The sequence below is a fragment of the Carlito syrichta genome, unplaced genomic scaffold, assembly GCF_000164805.1.
Source record: "Carlito syrichta isolate Samal-C Ts95f unplaced genomic scaffold, Tarsius_syrichta-2.0.1 Scaffold115657, whole genome shotgun sequence".
Taxonomy (NCBI): domain Eukaryota; kingdom Metazoa; phylum Chordata; class Mammalia; order Primates; family Tarsiidae; genus Carlito; species Carlito syrichta.
In genome coordinates, this window is record NW_007059753.1 from 154,620 (window position 1) to 168,971 (window position 14,352).

At 50.4% G+C, this 14,352-nt stretch overlaps 1 protein-coding gene across 3 annotated transcripts in view; it reads left to right on the forward strand.

The window, feature by feature from the left end:
- TMEM184B (transmembrane protein 184B) overlaps positions 1-14,352 on the forward strand; it is a 52,339-nt gene that overhangs the window by 16,807 nt on the left and 21,180 nt on the right. The window contains exons 1-3 of one of the 3 annotated variants that reach the window (XM_021706254.1): positions 8,724-8,974; positions 9,699-9,799; positions 10,493-10,658. In XM_021706254.1, coding sequence (XP_021561929.1) covers positions 10,499-10,658 — 160 coding nt within the window. In that variant the 5' untranslated portion in view covers positions 8,724-8,974; positions 9,699-9,799; positions 10,493-10,498. Of the gene's footprint in view, positions 1-8,723; positions 8,975-9,698; positions 9,800-10,492; positions 10,659-14,352 lie in introns of those variants that run through there. The other 2 variants (XM_021706251.1, XM_008073167.2) reach the window with 2 other exon arrangements.

Below are 14,352 nucleotides of genomic sequence, written 5' to 3' on the forward strand. Positions count from 1 at the left end.
CTGAGGCGGAAGGATGGCCGGAGCCCAGCAGGTCGAGGCTGCGGTGGCCGGGAGCGACCGAGTGAGACTCCAACTCAACAAAAAAAAAAAGATACAAACGATTTCATCGCCTGGAAGGAGTTCCCCTGCTGCCCCTTCAAATTGACACCCCTGCCTAATTATCACTCTGTCGACCACTAAACCATGCTCCGTCTTTATGTTTTACATCTTTTTGAGAATGTCACAAATGGAATTCTACAGTATGTGGCCTTTTGAGATTGGCTAGTTTCACTAAACAATGCCCTTGAGATCTATCCGCATGTATCGATCGTTCTTTTTTATTGCTGAGAAGTATTCCATGGTCTGGATGTATCAGAGTTTGTTTAACCTCTCACTTGTTGAAGGTCATTGGAATTGTTTCCAGGTTTTTTTGCTTGTTCGTGTGTTTGTTTTTTGAGTTGGAGTCTCACTCTCACCCAGATTGGAGTGCAGTGGCCGCTCCGGGCCACCACAGCCTCGACCTGCTGGACTCCAGCCATCCCTCCGCCTCAGCCTTCCAAGGAGCTGCAACTACAGGCACGCGCTACCACACCTGGCTAATTATTTTGATTTATGGTAGAGATGAGGTCTCGCCAAGTTGCCCAGGCAGGTCTCGAACCCGCAGGCTCAGGCAGTTCACCCACCTCAGCCTCCCAGAGCGCTGGGATTACAGGCTGAGCCACCGAGCATGGCCAGGTTTTTTTTTTTTTAATTACATATACAGCTGCTGTTGTGAACATTCATGTTTTCATTTGTTGAGGATAAATAATACCTAAAAGTGGTTACTGGGTTACGTGGTAAGTGCATGTTAATTTAATTTAATTTAATTTAATTAATTTATTTATTTTGAGTTGGAATCTCATTCTGTTGCTCAGACTGGAGTGCAGTGGCACACTCACAGCCGCCACAGCCTCATTCTGCTGGGCTCTGGCGATCCTTCTGCCTCAGCCTTCCAAGTAGCTGGAACTACAGGCACGTGGTACTACGCCCGGCTGATTTTTGATTTATTGTAGAGACAATGTCTCACCAAGTTGCCTGGGCGGGTCTTGAACCTGCGGGCTCAGGCAGTCCACTCACCTCAGCCTCCCAAAGTACTGGAGTTACAGGCTGAGCCACCGAGCCCAGCCAGTGCATGTTAATTTGAAAGAAACTTGCAAACTGTATTCCATGGCAGTTATTGCATTACATCTTCCTGCCAGCATGCCAACGGTGTATGTGAGATCTGGTTTCTTTGCATCCTCACCAGCATTTGGTATTGTCACTGTTTTTTGTTTGTTTGTTTTTTGAGTTGGAGTCTCACTCTGTCACCCAGACTTGGAGTGCAGTGGCTGCTCCCGGCTACCGCAACCTCAACCTGCTGGGCTCCAGTGATCCTTCAGCCTCAGCCTTCCAGATAGCTGGAACTACAGGCATGTGCTACCATGCCCGGCTAATTTTTTTATTTATTGTAGAGATGAGGTCTCACCAAGTTTCCTAGGCGGGTCATGAACCAACGGGTTCAGGCAATCCACTCACCTCAGGCTCCCAAGGCGTGGGATTACAGTCTGAGCCACAGAGCCTGGCTGCCACTGTTTTTATATCTTTTTTTTTTTTAGTTGAAGTCTCACTCTGTCGCCCAGACTAGAGTGCAGTGGCCACTCCCGGCCACCGCAACCTCAACCTGCTGGGCTCCGGCGATCCTTCCGCCTCAGCCTACCGAGTAGCCGGAGTTACAGGCACGCGCTACCACGCCTGACTGATTTTTGATTTATTATAGAGATGAGGTCTCGCCAAGTTGCCCAGGTGGGTCTTGAACTCGCAGGCTCAGGCAATCCACTCACCTCAGCCTCCCAAGGCACGGGATTACAGGCTGAGCCACCGAGCCCGACTACTGTTTTTATTTCATAGGTGTGTGATGATATTGTGGTTTTAATTTGTGTTTCCCTAATGGCTATTGATGTTGAACATCTATTTATGTGCTTGTTTGCCATGTATCTCTCTCCCTCTTTTTTAAAAATACATTGTCTTACTTTGTTGCCCAGACTGGAGTGCAGTGGCAGGATCACAGCTTACTGCAGTCTCTAACTACAGGGCTCAAGCGATCCTTCTACTGCAGCCTCCCCAGTACCTGGGATTACAAGGTACCAGTCTAATTTTTATTTATTTTTTATTTTTTGAGTTGAAGTCTCACTCCGTCGCCCAGACTGGAGTGCAGTGGCTGCTCCCAGCCACCGCAGCCTCGACCCACTGGGCTCTGGCGATCCTTCTGCCTCAGCCTTCCGAGTAGCCGGATCTACAGGTGCGCACTACCACGCCTGGCTGATTTTTTTTTAAAATGTATTGTAGAGATGAGGTCTCGCCAAGTTGCCCGGGCTCGAACCCCCAGGCTCAGGCAATCCACTCACCTCGGCCTCCCAAAGCGCTGGGATTACAGGTTGAGCCACCGAGCCCAGCCCCAGTCTAATTTTTAAATTTTTTGTAGAGATGGAGTCACCCTATGTTGCCCAGGCTGGTTGCAAACTCCTGATCTCAAGCAATCCTCCTGCTTTGGCCTGACATGTATCTCTTCTTTTTTTTTTTTTTGAGTTGGAGTCTCACTCTGTCACCCAGACTGGAGTGCAGTGGCTGCTCCCGGCCACTGCAGCCTCAACCTGCTGGGCTCTGGCAATCCTTCCGCTTCAGCCTTCCAAGTAGCTGGAACTAAAGGGGTGCACTACCACGCCCGGCTAATTTTTTGATTTATTGTAGAGATGAGGTCTCACCAAGTTGCCCAGGTGGGTCTCGAACCCGCGGGCTCAGGCAATCCACTCACCTCAGCCTCCCAAAGTGCTGGGATTACAGGCTGAGCCACCAAGCCCGGCAAAAATTGAGCTTTTAAAGCATTTTTTACATATTCTAGGTGCTAGTCATTAACTGGATCTGTGACTTGCAAATATATTCTTCCACTCTGTGGCTTGTCTTTGCATCCTAGTAACAGCCCTTCACAGTGCAAAAGTTGTTACTTTTTATGAAGTCCAGTTTATCAGCTTTTCCTTTTATGGATCATGCTTTTGATGTCAAGTCAAAGAACACTTGGCCTAACCCAGGTTTCAAATATTTTCTTCTATGTTTTCTAAAAGTTTTATAGCTTTATATTGCACATTTAAATCCATGATGCATTTTGAATTAATTTTTGCGTTTGGTATTTGATGTAAAGGTTTAGGTTAAGGATCTTCCCCCCCCCCCTGGTTGTCTCATGGTTCAGCACTATTTATTAAAAAGCTTATTCTTCCTCCATTAATAAGGAATTTTATTTTTATATACCCTTGATACCGTCATCACACTTAATGAAATCAGCAGGAATTCCTGTGTGTTATTTATTTCAAAGATGTCATTGATTGTTGGTTTGTTAGCACGTTATGTTTAGTTGTGTCTCTCATGTCTCTTATTCTTTAACAGCCCCTTTGCCTACCTTTGTTTTAAAGCTGTTAGTATATTGGGGAACTTAGGTCATTTGACCTGTGGCCTGTCCCCTAGTCTAGAATGACTGCTGCTTCCTCGTGATGTCATCTCATCTGCTCTTCTGCCCTCTAGTTCTTGGATCCTTCTGATTCTAGAGCCTTTTTTTAAAAAAAGAGATGGGTTTCTTGTTCTGTTGCCCAGGTGCAGTGGTGCAATAATATATCATTGAAGCCTTGAACTGGGCTCAAGCAATCCTTCTACCTCAATCTCTGGGATGGCTAGGATTATAGGTGCACACCACCACACCCAGCTAATTTTTTGAAAATTATTTTTTGTAGAGACAAGGTTTTGCTATGTTACCTGGCTGGTCTTAAACTCCTGGCCTCAAGTAATCCTCCTACCTTAGCCTCCTAAAGTGTTGGGATTATAGACATGAGCCACTGCACCTGGCCTATAGGTTTATTTGGACTCATTTCACATTTTGAACAGAAGTCCTTCCTTGTGCTATTCCTTCCTTGCATCCACCAGGAGGTTGAAACATCAGGCTGCCCTGTTTTCTTGGTGTTAACGTTGACTGTAGGTTCAGAGGATGCTGCCTGGTTCTTTCATCGCCAAGTTTCCTATCAGCCTTTCACCTGGTTTTATCATCCATAGCCACGTCATCATTTGTATTAGGAGTTGTAAAATGATCGCTCTTAATTACATTATTCTATCTCCATTTATTAATGGCACTTCTGTAAACTAGAACTTTCCCTTGTCAGTTATGAAGTTTCCTTGAAATAGTATAGATGAAGAAACTGAGGCTCCAAGGGAACTCATGTGCCCAAACTACAAGTGGTGGAGTCTGGTGGGAATCCTGTCAGGTAACTTCAGAGCCAGAGCTTGGTTATGCTGCTTTAAGACTCTGCCCAAAGCCCCCACCATACAGAAGCCTTCCCTGCCCCTCTTCCCAGCCTTGCCAAGCCAATTGGTGCTTGCTCTGGGCTCCTGTAGTGCTGGACATTGTCCTTGCAGTGCAGGGACATTAGGCCTCCCTGTTGAGCAGAGCAGGTATGAGGAAGAACTGGGAGTACCTCAAGGCTGTGGAGCTCAGAGACCTCAGAACATGGTTGTTAGATAATTCCAGCATCTTCCCTCAGGGCCCTCTGCTGTGTCCCTGGCAGAAGTTTAACATTTGGTCAATTATGGGGTCCTGCTGGAGAAGCTAGAATTCTGAGTCTCATCCTTGCATCCCCTTGTCTTGGGGTACGTGGACTGCATTGGAAGAGGGGAGGCATGGAGCCTTTCCCAGGAGAGCAGAGAGGCTACACCAGACAGAATCACCCTGCCTCTCCAAGTTCCGGGGTTGTGCCAGGCCAGTGTCCTGCTTGCTGTGGGACCTGGGCAGGTAGGAGCATCTTCCCAGGTAGCTGTGTGTACTGGGTGTGAAGGGTCAAAGCCCACTGTCCACGCCTTCTCCCCTGGCACCAGCACTCACAGTGAGCAGTTCACAGGGCCTAGCCTTGTGGAAACTGGCCCCTTGAGTACATCTAGCTGATCCTGCTGCCATGGGGCCAGGGAACAAGACAGCTCCAGTCTCAAGGCACCCCCTGTACCCACCTCTCTTGGGTGTCAGGGGCCAGTGTAAGTGAGCCAGAATACTGCTTTAAGTGTTCTGAGGGATAGCATGAAAACTCTCGAGTTGTTTGGTGCCACGGAAGGGGCTGTAACAGGTCCGCATGATTTTCCTCATCTACATGTGGATAATGTTACTTCCTTCTAAGCTGCTGTAAGAAAACACACGAGATGAGGTTTGGAGAGATGCTCAGTAAACCTCGAAGACTGAGGGTGAATTAAGTAGTTTGCCCATCACAGGACCCCAGCGCAGACACGCGCCTGCATGGGTCAGGCTGCACAGGCACTCCCAGCCATGGTGGCTTCCCCTCCATCCTGGGGGACCTGTCTCCTCTTTCCATAGAAGAGTCTGGAGGCCATGGGAGGACAGGCATGGCCTTGTCCTGTTAGTAGACTCTGGAGTGGATGAGCAACTCATCCAGGACCCCCCGACTTGTAGGGTGCGGGGAAGACAGCATGTTTATAGGACCTGGCTTTGAGTCCTGGCTCTGATCTGGGGTATGTTGCCCACGTCTGGGTGCATTTCTTCTTGTGAACAAAACAGCCTGCATAAAGAATGTGAGGGAGCTCTGTGAATTCTGAGTGGGCATGCAAATGTGTGAGCAAAGCTCCAGGAGGAAGCTGGTAGGAGCCTCTGCCCAGATCCCAGCCCTGGCGAAGTCTGTTCTCTAGGATTGCCCCCTGTTGGGGAGTATACATAAGCAGGAGGGCTTCTGAACACTGCCTGCAGTCAAGACCAAAACAGCCTTTGACATTCCCTGTCCCTAGCTTGGAAGGTGAAGATTCAGGAGGATTTGTACTTCCTCTGCCCCCTGCTACAATTTCCCATGTTTATTCCTTTAATTTGGGATGATAGACCAAGATGATGATTTACAACCCAGATCTTTTTCAAGAAATATTTCTGGCACTGGTTTTCAATTTTGCAACCATACTTACAGGAGCTATTCTTAGACTTGTCACTGTGTCTCTTTTTCAAAGCTTGCCATCAGTCTTTATATAGACACCTTCTCCATTTTTGAGTTTCTTTATATAGATGTCTTCTCCATTTTTGAGTTTTTAATCTAGATTTGTCTCTTGGTCGGTGTGTTAGAGATCCTTTTCATGGGGGAAAATAGAAATGTAAAGGGCTGTCCTAAGGTACATACAGCTAAGAGCCGATGTGGTATAGATGGTGGCAGGATAAGCTGGTGATATTGGAGAGAAGCCAGGACACAGGCAGGCAGGGTGGGTAGACAGCGGGCAAAGAAGCTTCTTCATCGCAGGACCAGGCTGCAGGCTGCCACACCCTGGGAGCAAAGGGATACCTCCTGTTAGTGTCAGTATATTCTAACTTGAATATCAGCTTACAAACTCGGAAGGGACTGTGAGAGGCATCAGGCTGACCTTGGGGTTCAGGCCTGGATGATCAGGGTTTGGGGTTTGGCCATTTTCCGAGTCAGGCAGTTCCCTGCAGGGCCCAGGGAACTGGTGATGGGTACATAGCTGGTTGGTAGTAGGGTTGGCCAGGCTCTTTCCACGTGCCCACACTCTGCGTCTTTTGAAACTGTCAGATGTTTCTTTGGTGGCATTGCTCATTATTGCCAGAGTTGATGATTTGGTCATAGTTGTTTGCTGGCTGGTATTGACCAGCCTGTTAGCAGGTAACTGTGCTGAAAGGGACGCCCCATCTGGGCTGTAGAGGGAATGTCCAGGCGTCTTGTCATAGTCTTTTTGAGCTGCTATAACAAAATACCATAAACTCAGTGGTTCATTTCTCACAGTTCTAGAGGCTGGGAAGTCCAAGTTCAAGTTGCTGGCAGATTTAGTGTCTTGTGAGGGTCCACTTTTTGCTTTATAGATGATGTCTTCTCACGATGTCCTCATGTGGTGGAAGGGGCACAGCAACTTTCTGAGGTCCCTTTTATAAGGGCATTAATTCCATTCATGAGGGCCTCACCCTCTTGACCCAATCACCTCCTGAAGGCCCCGCCTCCTTATACAATCATCTTGGGAGTTAGGTTTCAACATAGAGATTTTAGGAGGACACAGACATTCAAACCATAGCACCTCCTGAGAGCATGCTGGGTGATCCCAATAGAGTGGGCTCACTCCTTGAAAGTGGCTCCAGCTCCTTTGGCCCCTGTTTGTAGCCTTCAGAGGATAACCCTAACAGTGACTCTTCTTGGAGCAATATCTGAGTTACTTTTCTCGCATTATCATTATTTATTTATTTATTTATTTAGAGAAATGGAATCTGGCTCTGTTGCCCAGGCTGGAGTGCAGTGGTGTGATCATAGCACACTGCAGCCTTGAACTTCTGGGCCCAAGCAATCCTCCTCAGCCTCCCAAGTAGGAAGGACTACAGGCTTGTGTCAGCATGCTTGACTCTGGGTTATTTTTCAATGTGAAGTAGTTGATTTGTACCCAGGGATACTGAAGTCACCACCAGGGAAGCTCAGGACTTCCGTGAGAGCCTATCGGTGACCTCCAATGCCTTCCTGTGTCCTACACACCTGGCTTTACTTCTCCCTGGAGTTTTCCTTCATGACAGTTTCCCGAACTCTTTGGGCTATTCTTTGTTTCTCTGGGAGGTGCCACAAATCCTTTGGGAAGTAAGCGCTGATACTCAATAGACAATGAAGTTAAGTAGCATAAACATCCTGGGTGCGAGGGATCCAAAGGTAGAAATGAGGTCTTGCCTCAAAGAGTAGGTAGGAGCCACGATGGGCCCATGTGTTACATACAGCAGGAAGGGCACAGAAATGGGGAGAAGCTTCTGATTAGACAGAGTTTGTGGGGTGGGCTTTTAGGAAGGGGGAACATGAGCTGAGCTAAAAGGTGAGAAGTTTGAAGGTGCACACATTGGGGAAGAGCCTCAAAGTCGGCACAGCCGGTTGGTGAGTAGTGGGTCAGCTGAAGCGGGGGAGAAACGGCAAAGAATAAACATAAGCCCTTTGGGGAGCCCTCAGCAGTAAGGTGTTTGTATCCAGCAGGAATGCCTGTGGTGAGTGCCTGTGTTGTGGACAGAACAGAACCTCTGCCCTCAGGGAGCCCGCATTCTAGCTGGGGAGGAGGGCAGGAAGACAATACACAAATATATGGTAAATGTAGTAAGTCAGATGTAATGAGTGCTCTGGGGAAAAATGAAACAAAACAAAGGACTCAGGAGAGTCTGGGGGAGGAGGGCTTGACATGTTTGAGTAGTGCTCAAGGACGAGACCTAAAGGATGGGTGGGAGGGAGCTAGCTGTGTGGCTGGGCAGAGACCGCCAGTGCAAAGGCCTCGTGGTAAGAGCGGGCTTGGTATGTTCAAGGAGCAGCAAAGAGGCCAGTGGGGCTGGAGCTGAGGATTGAGGTGGGAATTGTAGGAGCTGAGATGAGATCAGAGAGGCTGATTGTGTGGGCTGTTGTAAACGTGTCAGCTTTTACTCTGAGGGAGCAGGGAGCTATTGGAGAGTTTTGAGCAGAGGAGGGACTAAGCTTCTGCAAGGCTCACAAGACTGCCGAGTGAGGGCTGGTCAGCAAGGGCAAGGGCAGAAGCAGAGAAACTTGTCAGGAGCCTGTTCCGTCAACCCAGAGAAGAGTTTACAAAGGTGGCTGGAATGAGAGTGACGGCAGGGTTTGGGGTGAGACATGGTCAGAAGGTGGATGGAGAGACCCGGAAGAATCTTTCCAACACGATTTCTTCTCTCTAGGCTAGCTCGGCACTTACCGTAAGGGTTTCTCTCAGGGAGCCTCCTGCCGCTGGCACCATGACAGTGAGGGGGGCTGTGCTGGTCCCAGATCCAGTGTCGCCCACGACTGCGGCAGCCTCGCCCAGCGTCTCTGTGATCCCTGAGGGCAGCCCCACTGCCATGGAGCAGCCTGTGTTCCTGATGACAACCGCCGCTCAGGCCATCTCTGGCTTCTTCGTGTGGACGGCTCTGCTCATCACATGCCACCAGGTACCCAAGCCCAATAAGGGACCTCTAGAAGGATCCTGAAGTGTTTCTAGTCCAACAAAGTATGAGTCAGGCTCGGCCAGGTTGTGCTAGAGTGACAGATAAGCCCTGAAATCTCAGCGGCTTCACCTGATAGGAGTTGATTTCTTGCCTACATCCCAGCTCAGCCCAGTGCAGGGTTGGTTCTGTTTTCTTTCCAGCATCACCTATCTGGCTGCTGGGGGCAGGGGATGTGGGGAAGGCTCTCTGGATATTTATCCCACACCCCCATCCCCCCCCATCCAAAGGTGATACTTGGCACTTCTCACCTTCCGTTGGCCAGAACTAGTCACGTGTCCAGCTAAGCTAAGCTATGGGAACTTGGAACTGTAGGTCCCTGTGGGTGGCAGGGACTTCTTTGCCAATGAGAACATGAGAGCCAGAGAGTGAGGAGGGAGAGTAACTAACCTGGTCCCTTGCAAGTCAGTAGCTCAGCTGGGATAGAAGTCAAGTCTCCTGTCTCCCTGTCCTCACAGCACCTGAGGAGGATGGTGTGGGCTAGGACAGCCTTGGTGGCCCATAAAGGAGGTTTGAAGGTGGCCCGATGAAGAGGGGCCGGACAAATCTGCTCAGGTTCCCCTCAGCCCCTTGCCAACTGCCCTGTGTCCCCATCCCTCTTAGAACCCACTTGTATCCAGGGCAATTGACCTGTAGCAGATGGAGAATATTTTGTTCTTTTCCTCCCCAGCCCAGGGCTTGGCTGGGCCGAGTGTGATGTCATGACAGCGGGGACGAGACACTCGGGGGCTGCTGGGACTGAGGACCGTGGTAGAACAGTTCTTGGCATTTGTGTGTAGCTTTTATTTTTTTCCCCTGCTTCCTAAGAGTCGCATTTCATTCTCCGGCTTCCTAGGGAGGCAGGCATTGTGGCCTCTGTTTAACAGATGGGGTAAAGAGGCCCAGTGTGAGAATGTTGCTGCAACCCCTCGCCAGGGAGCATGTCCATCTCCCACAAAATGACAGCCCGCCTGTCTCACCCTCTGCATCATAAGTTAAAGGATGGGGCCGGGTGGGCTCAACCCAGGTGGCAGCGATTTAGCTCAATGCTGCCACTGTCACCCCCAGAGCCAGGCATTTAGGAAGGCAGAGGGGAAGGGGCACACAGGCTGATTGGGCCCAGCATCGTGTGAGGCCTCCAGAGCTTGTTAAAACTGGGGGTTCCCAACCTCATCCTTGATGATTCTGTGGTCCCAGTGTGAGCTCACTGTCCCCTGCATCTGCAAGGCCACCCCTCAGGCACCGCCGCATGCACTCCACAAGCTCTGTGTACCGCTCTGGTCTGAGTCTCACCAAGCCCCAAGCAAGTCTTGTCATCTGCATTTTACACAGCAGGGCTCTGAGGCTTGGGGTAAGTAACTTGCATCATGTCACAGAGGAGGCAGGGGCAAAGCTAGGAGTCCAAATACATTCCTGTTCCCTCAGCCAGGCTCCTCCTCCCGCAGACAGGAGGGTCCCTACTGACCCCACCCCGTCTGCCCCCAGATCTACATGCACCTGCGCTGCTACAGCTGCCCCAACGAGCAGCGCTACATCGTCCGCATCCTCTTCATCGTGCCCATCTACGCCTTTGACTCCTGGCTCAGCCTCCTCTTCTTCACCAACGACCAGTACTACGTGTACTTCGGCACCGTCCGTGACTGCTACGAGGGTGAGGACTGGGGCGGGGTGGGCGGCCTGAGGGAGGGCCGGGGAGTGGGCTACCAGCTGGGAGCCCGGTGGCCACAAGCCTGTCCCTGAGCTCCTCGCTGAGGGACCTTATGAGGACTGGTCTCGATCCGTCCCTCCCTTCTTTACCCACTTCAGAGATTCTGTCCTAAGTTGACAGGTAACAGCATGTTTGTAGCTGGAGCGTTACCCCACAGATACCTGGAAGCAGGACCCCCCCACTTGAGTCTCATTTCTTAATTCTGGCATCTGGGATTGGGGGATGTGCAGCAGGTAATGATCCATTTGTAGATAGAAGCCCAGGTGGCCCCAGGTACTATGGGTAGGAGCCACCCCAGGATCTGCAAGTCCACAGCAGGGCTGGGTCTTCACTTCCACATGTCTTGATCCTAAGTGCTTTATGCTGAGAGGTGCTCCGCTGTGCCACCCAGGAAGGGGACTCCGTTCCTTTCGGGGTCTTGGTTTTGTGTGTGGAGCAGAAAAGTCACCCACCCGCTCGTGTAATGAGCTCCAACCATGGACCAAACTCTGGGTCACAACTCTGCCCTCAGGGAGTCTGTGGCCCCTAAACAGTCACCACAAGGAGACAAGGGGTTGCTCTCATGGGGGAGAAGAGTATCCATGAATCTGGCCAGCAGTGTGCTGTATTGGGGCTAGAGTCAGTGGCTGGAGAAGGCATTGTACAGGGAGGAAGGGCAGAAGCATACACAGTCCTGCAGACTGTACAGAGAAGATTTTCTTTTTTATTGTTGATGCACAAAAATAAGACGGGATTGGAAACTTCGGGTTAGAAAAATCTCTATGTAGAGGGAGTGAGGAGGGAGAGGTCCCTGACCCCATGACAGATCAGAGGCCAGTGATGCCCGGACCTGCCTTCAGACAGGCTAGCAGGAATGGAGAGACCCCTGCTTGATGCGCACCCTCCTCTCAGGGCATGTGGTTTCCTGTCTCCTCTGGTCCCTACACTGCTGGCTTTGGATGAAGTGACCAGATGTGGTTTTCGTCACGCTCAGGCCAAGTAACTCTGGCCACGCCCGGTAGTTGTCTGCTTCCCTGACCTGGGAGGGCTTTACCCCTGGCCTGGCTCTGTAGATACTGGGGTGCAGCATGCTCATCCCCCAAGCAGCTGGAGTCTCTTCCTGTCCCACGTTGAACCTTGTGTATCCTCAACGACTCACAGGGCACAGGAAATACCTTTGGGTTTGGTGAGGAAATGGAGGCGCCTGTCAGGAGCCCATTGCTCCCCTAGCCTTTCATGCCTCCCTGTACCCGCCCTCTGCTGCAGCCATATCAGGCATGCTCCAGCCCTGGGGGCTTGGCACAAGCAGTTTCCTGGTCTGGAAACCTCCCCCCTGCTCCTTCCCATCCATCTGCTCTCCAGCATCTTCTCAGAGAGGCCTTCCCTGCTGCTCTCCTTCCCAGCGCCCTGTCTGGGCCTTCTCTGCTCCCCACGGTTTGCAGTTACCTTGCTTACATTCTGTCTTCCTGAGCAGACCTAGCCCTGCCAGAGCAGGGTGGAGGCAGCCCATGCCTAGACAGAGCCTGGCACATGGGAGGTGCTTACTCTATAACTATTGAATGAATAAGGGACTTTATTAAACACCTGCTGTTTGCCTTGCATTCTTCCACTTGGGGCCTCATTAAATTCCCAGCCATCCTCTTCCCAGGCTGGTATTCATGTCCTGTTATTTCACGTGGAATACTAAGACTGGATGGGGACCTGCTCAGAGTTTACCTGGGTCTCTAGTGTCTGATGTTCCTGAAAGCCATCACGTCCCTAGGGAAACCTCTGGGTACCTGGGGAGCGGTAAAGACTGGAGCTGGGGAAGGGTAATGCTGGGAGTCCTCTTTTATCAGGTGCCAGCCTTGCGTGGGTGCCTGGGAGCAACCTCAGCCCACTAGGTTCCTTCACAAGCAGAAAGCTCTTCCCTGCCACAGGGCCTCCTCTGTGGTCCTGGAGCCAGGGGAGGCTCTCTTCCTGGCTGGGCCCTGAAGGTGGGATGCATGGCAGAAGGTGGGAGGGCACGGTTAGGGGAGCCTCCATTCCACCTTCACTCCACAGAGGCGGCAGCAGATGGTGGGCGGCACCCCCACACCAGAAGCCTCTTTGTTCAGGCCCCGCCTGTCCTGACCTGCCTCCCAGTCCAGGTAAAGGTCTGCCGCCTTGCAAAGCAGTCTCCTAGCAACAGTATTATTTCTTTGGCCTGGCCTCTCCAAGGGAGTTTACAAACAGCACAGCAGCTGCTGTGAAGTTCAGGCTGCCCCCGAGTTCACCAACTTTTAGTGTCTGAGTCAGTGGGCCTGGCTTGCCTTGTCCCTTCCTGCACCCTCGTACTGGGTCCCAGCCGTTCTTGCAGCTGCCCCTGCAGAATTGGTGTTGGAGGAGTGTTCCCCACCACTTTTCTTTTCAGTGTCCCAAGACTTGAGGAGGGCCAGGAGAGAGCAGAACTCTTACTTCAGATCCAGCCAACCCTTACCGAGGGCCAGCTCAGCTGGGCATTGCACAGATATTTGCTTTGCTTTTTTTTTTTTTTGAGTTGGGGTTTCACTCTGTTGCCCAGGCTGGAGTGCAGTGGCACAGTCATGGCTCACCACAGCTTTGAATTCCTGGTCTCAGGCCACCTCAACTTCCTGAATAGTGGGAACTATAGGCAGGTGCCACCACATCCTACAAACTTTTAAATTTTTTTGTAGAGATGAGATCTCACTGTATTGCCCAGGCTGGTCTTGAACTTCTCCGCCTAAGTGATTCTCCCACCTTGGCCTCCCAAAATGCTGAGATTATAGGCATGAGCCACGGTGCCTGGCCTACTTTAAAAAAAAAAAAAGATGAGCCCAGCAGGTCGAGGCTGCGATGTCCGGGAGCGGCCACTGCACTCCAGTCTAGGGACAGAGTGAGACTCCAACTCAAAAACAAAACAAAACAAAACAAACAAACAAACAAACCCTTTACTTTCATTAAAATAATACAGGCATACAGTTGAAACACAAAAGTGCCCTAACTCCTCACTCCTGAGTTCACTGCACTTTTAACTGTTTCTTCTTAGAATAACCTCAAAATATGCTTCTACTGTTGTTTCGTGTCTCAATTTTGTATGGTGTTTCATAATGCCTTCCTGTTATAGAAGTTTTGATCTAGGTATATGTCCTCTCTGTGTGCATACCCACACACATGCTTTTCTTTCCATCTTTTCAGTGTGACTATATCACAATTTAATTTTTTTTGAGTTGGAGTCTCACTCTGTTGCCCATGCTGGAGTGCAATGGCACACTCATGACCACTGCAGCTTCGACCTGCTGGGCTCAGGCAATCCTGCCACCTCAGCCTTCCGAGTAACTGGTACTCCAGGTGTGTGCCACCACACCCAGCTAATTTTTTGGTTTACTGTAGAGACAAGGTCTTGTCAAGTTGCACAGGCTGGTCTCGAACCCCTGGGCTCAGGCAATCTTCTTGCCTCCACCTCCCAAAATGCTGGGATTACAGATGTGAGCCACTGTGCCCAGTTTGTATCACAGTTTTTTGAAGACTGCTTTGTGTTTGCATTGTTATATGTCCATAAATATTGTTCAAAGCTGAGCCTCATAGTATCCCGAGACTACATTTCCTTTTCTTTTTTTTTTTTTGAGTTGGAATCTTACTCTGTCACCCAGACTGGAGTGCAGTGGCCGCTCCCGGC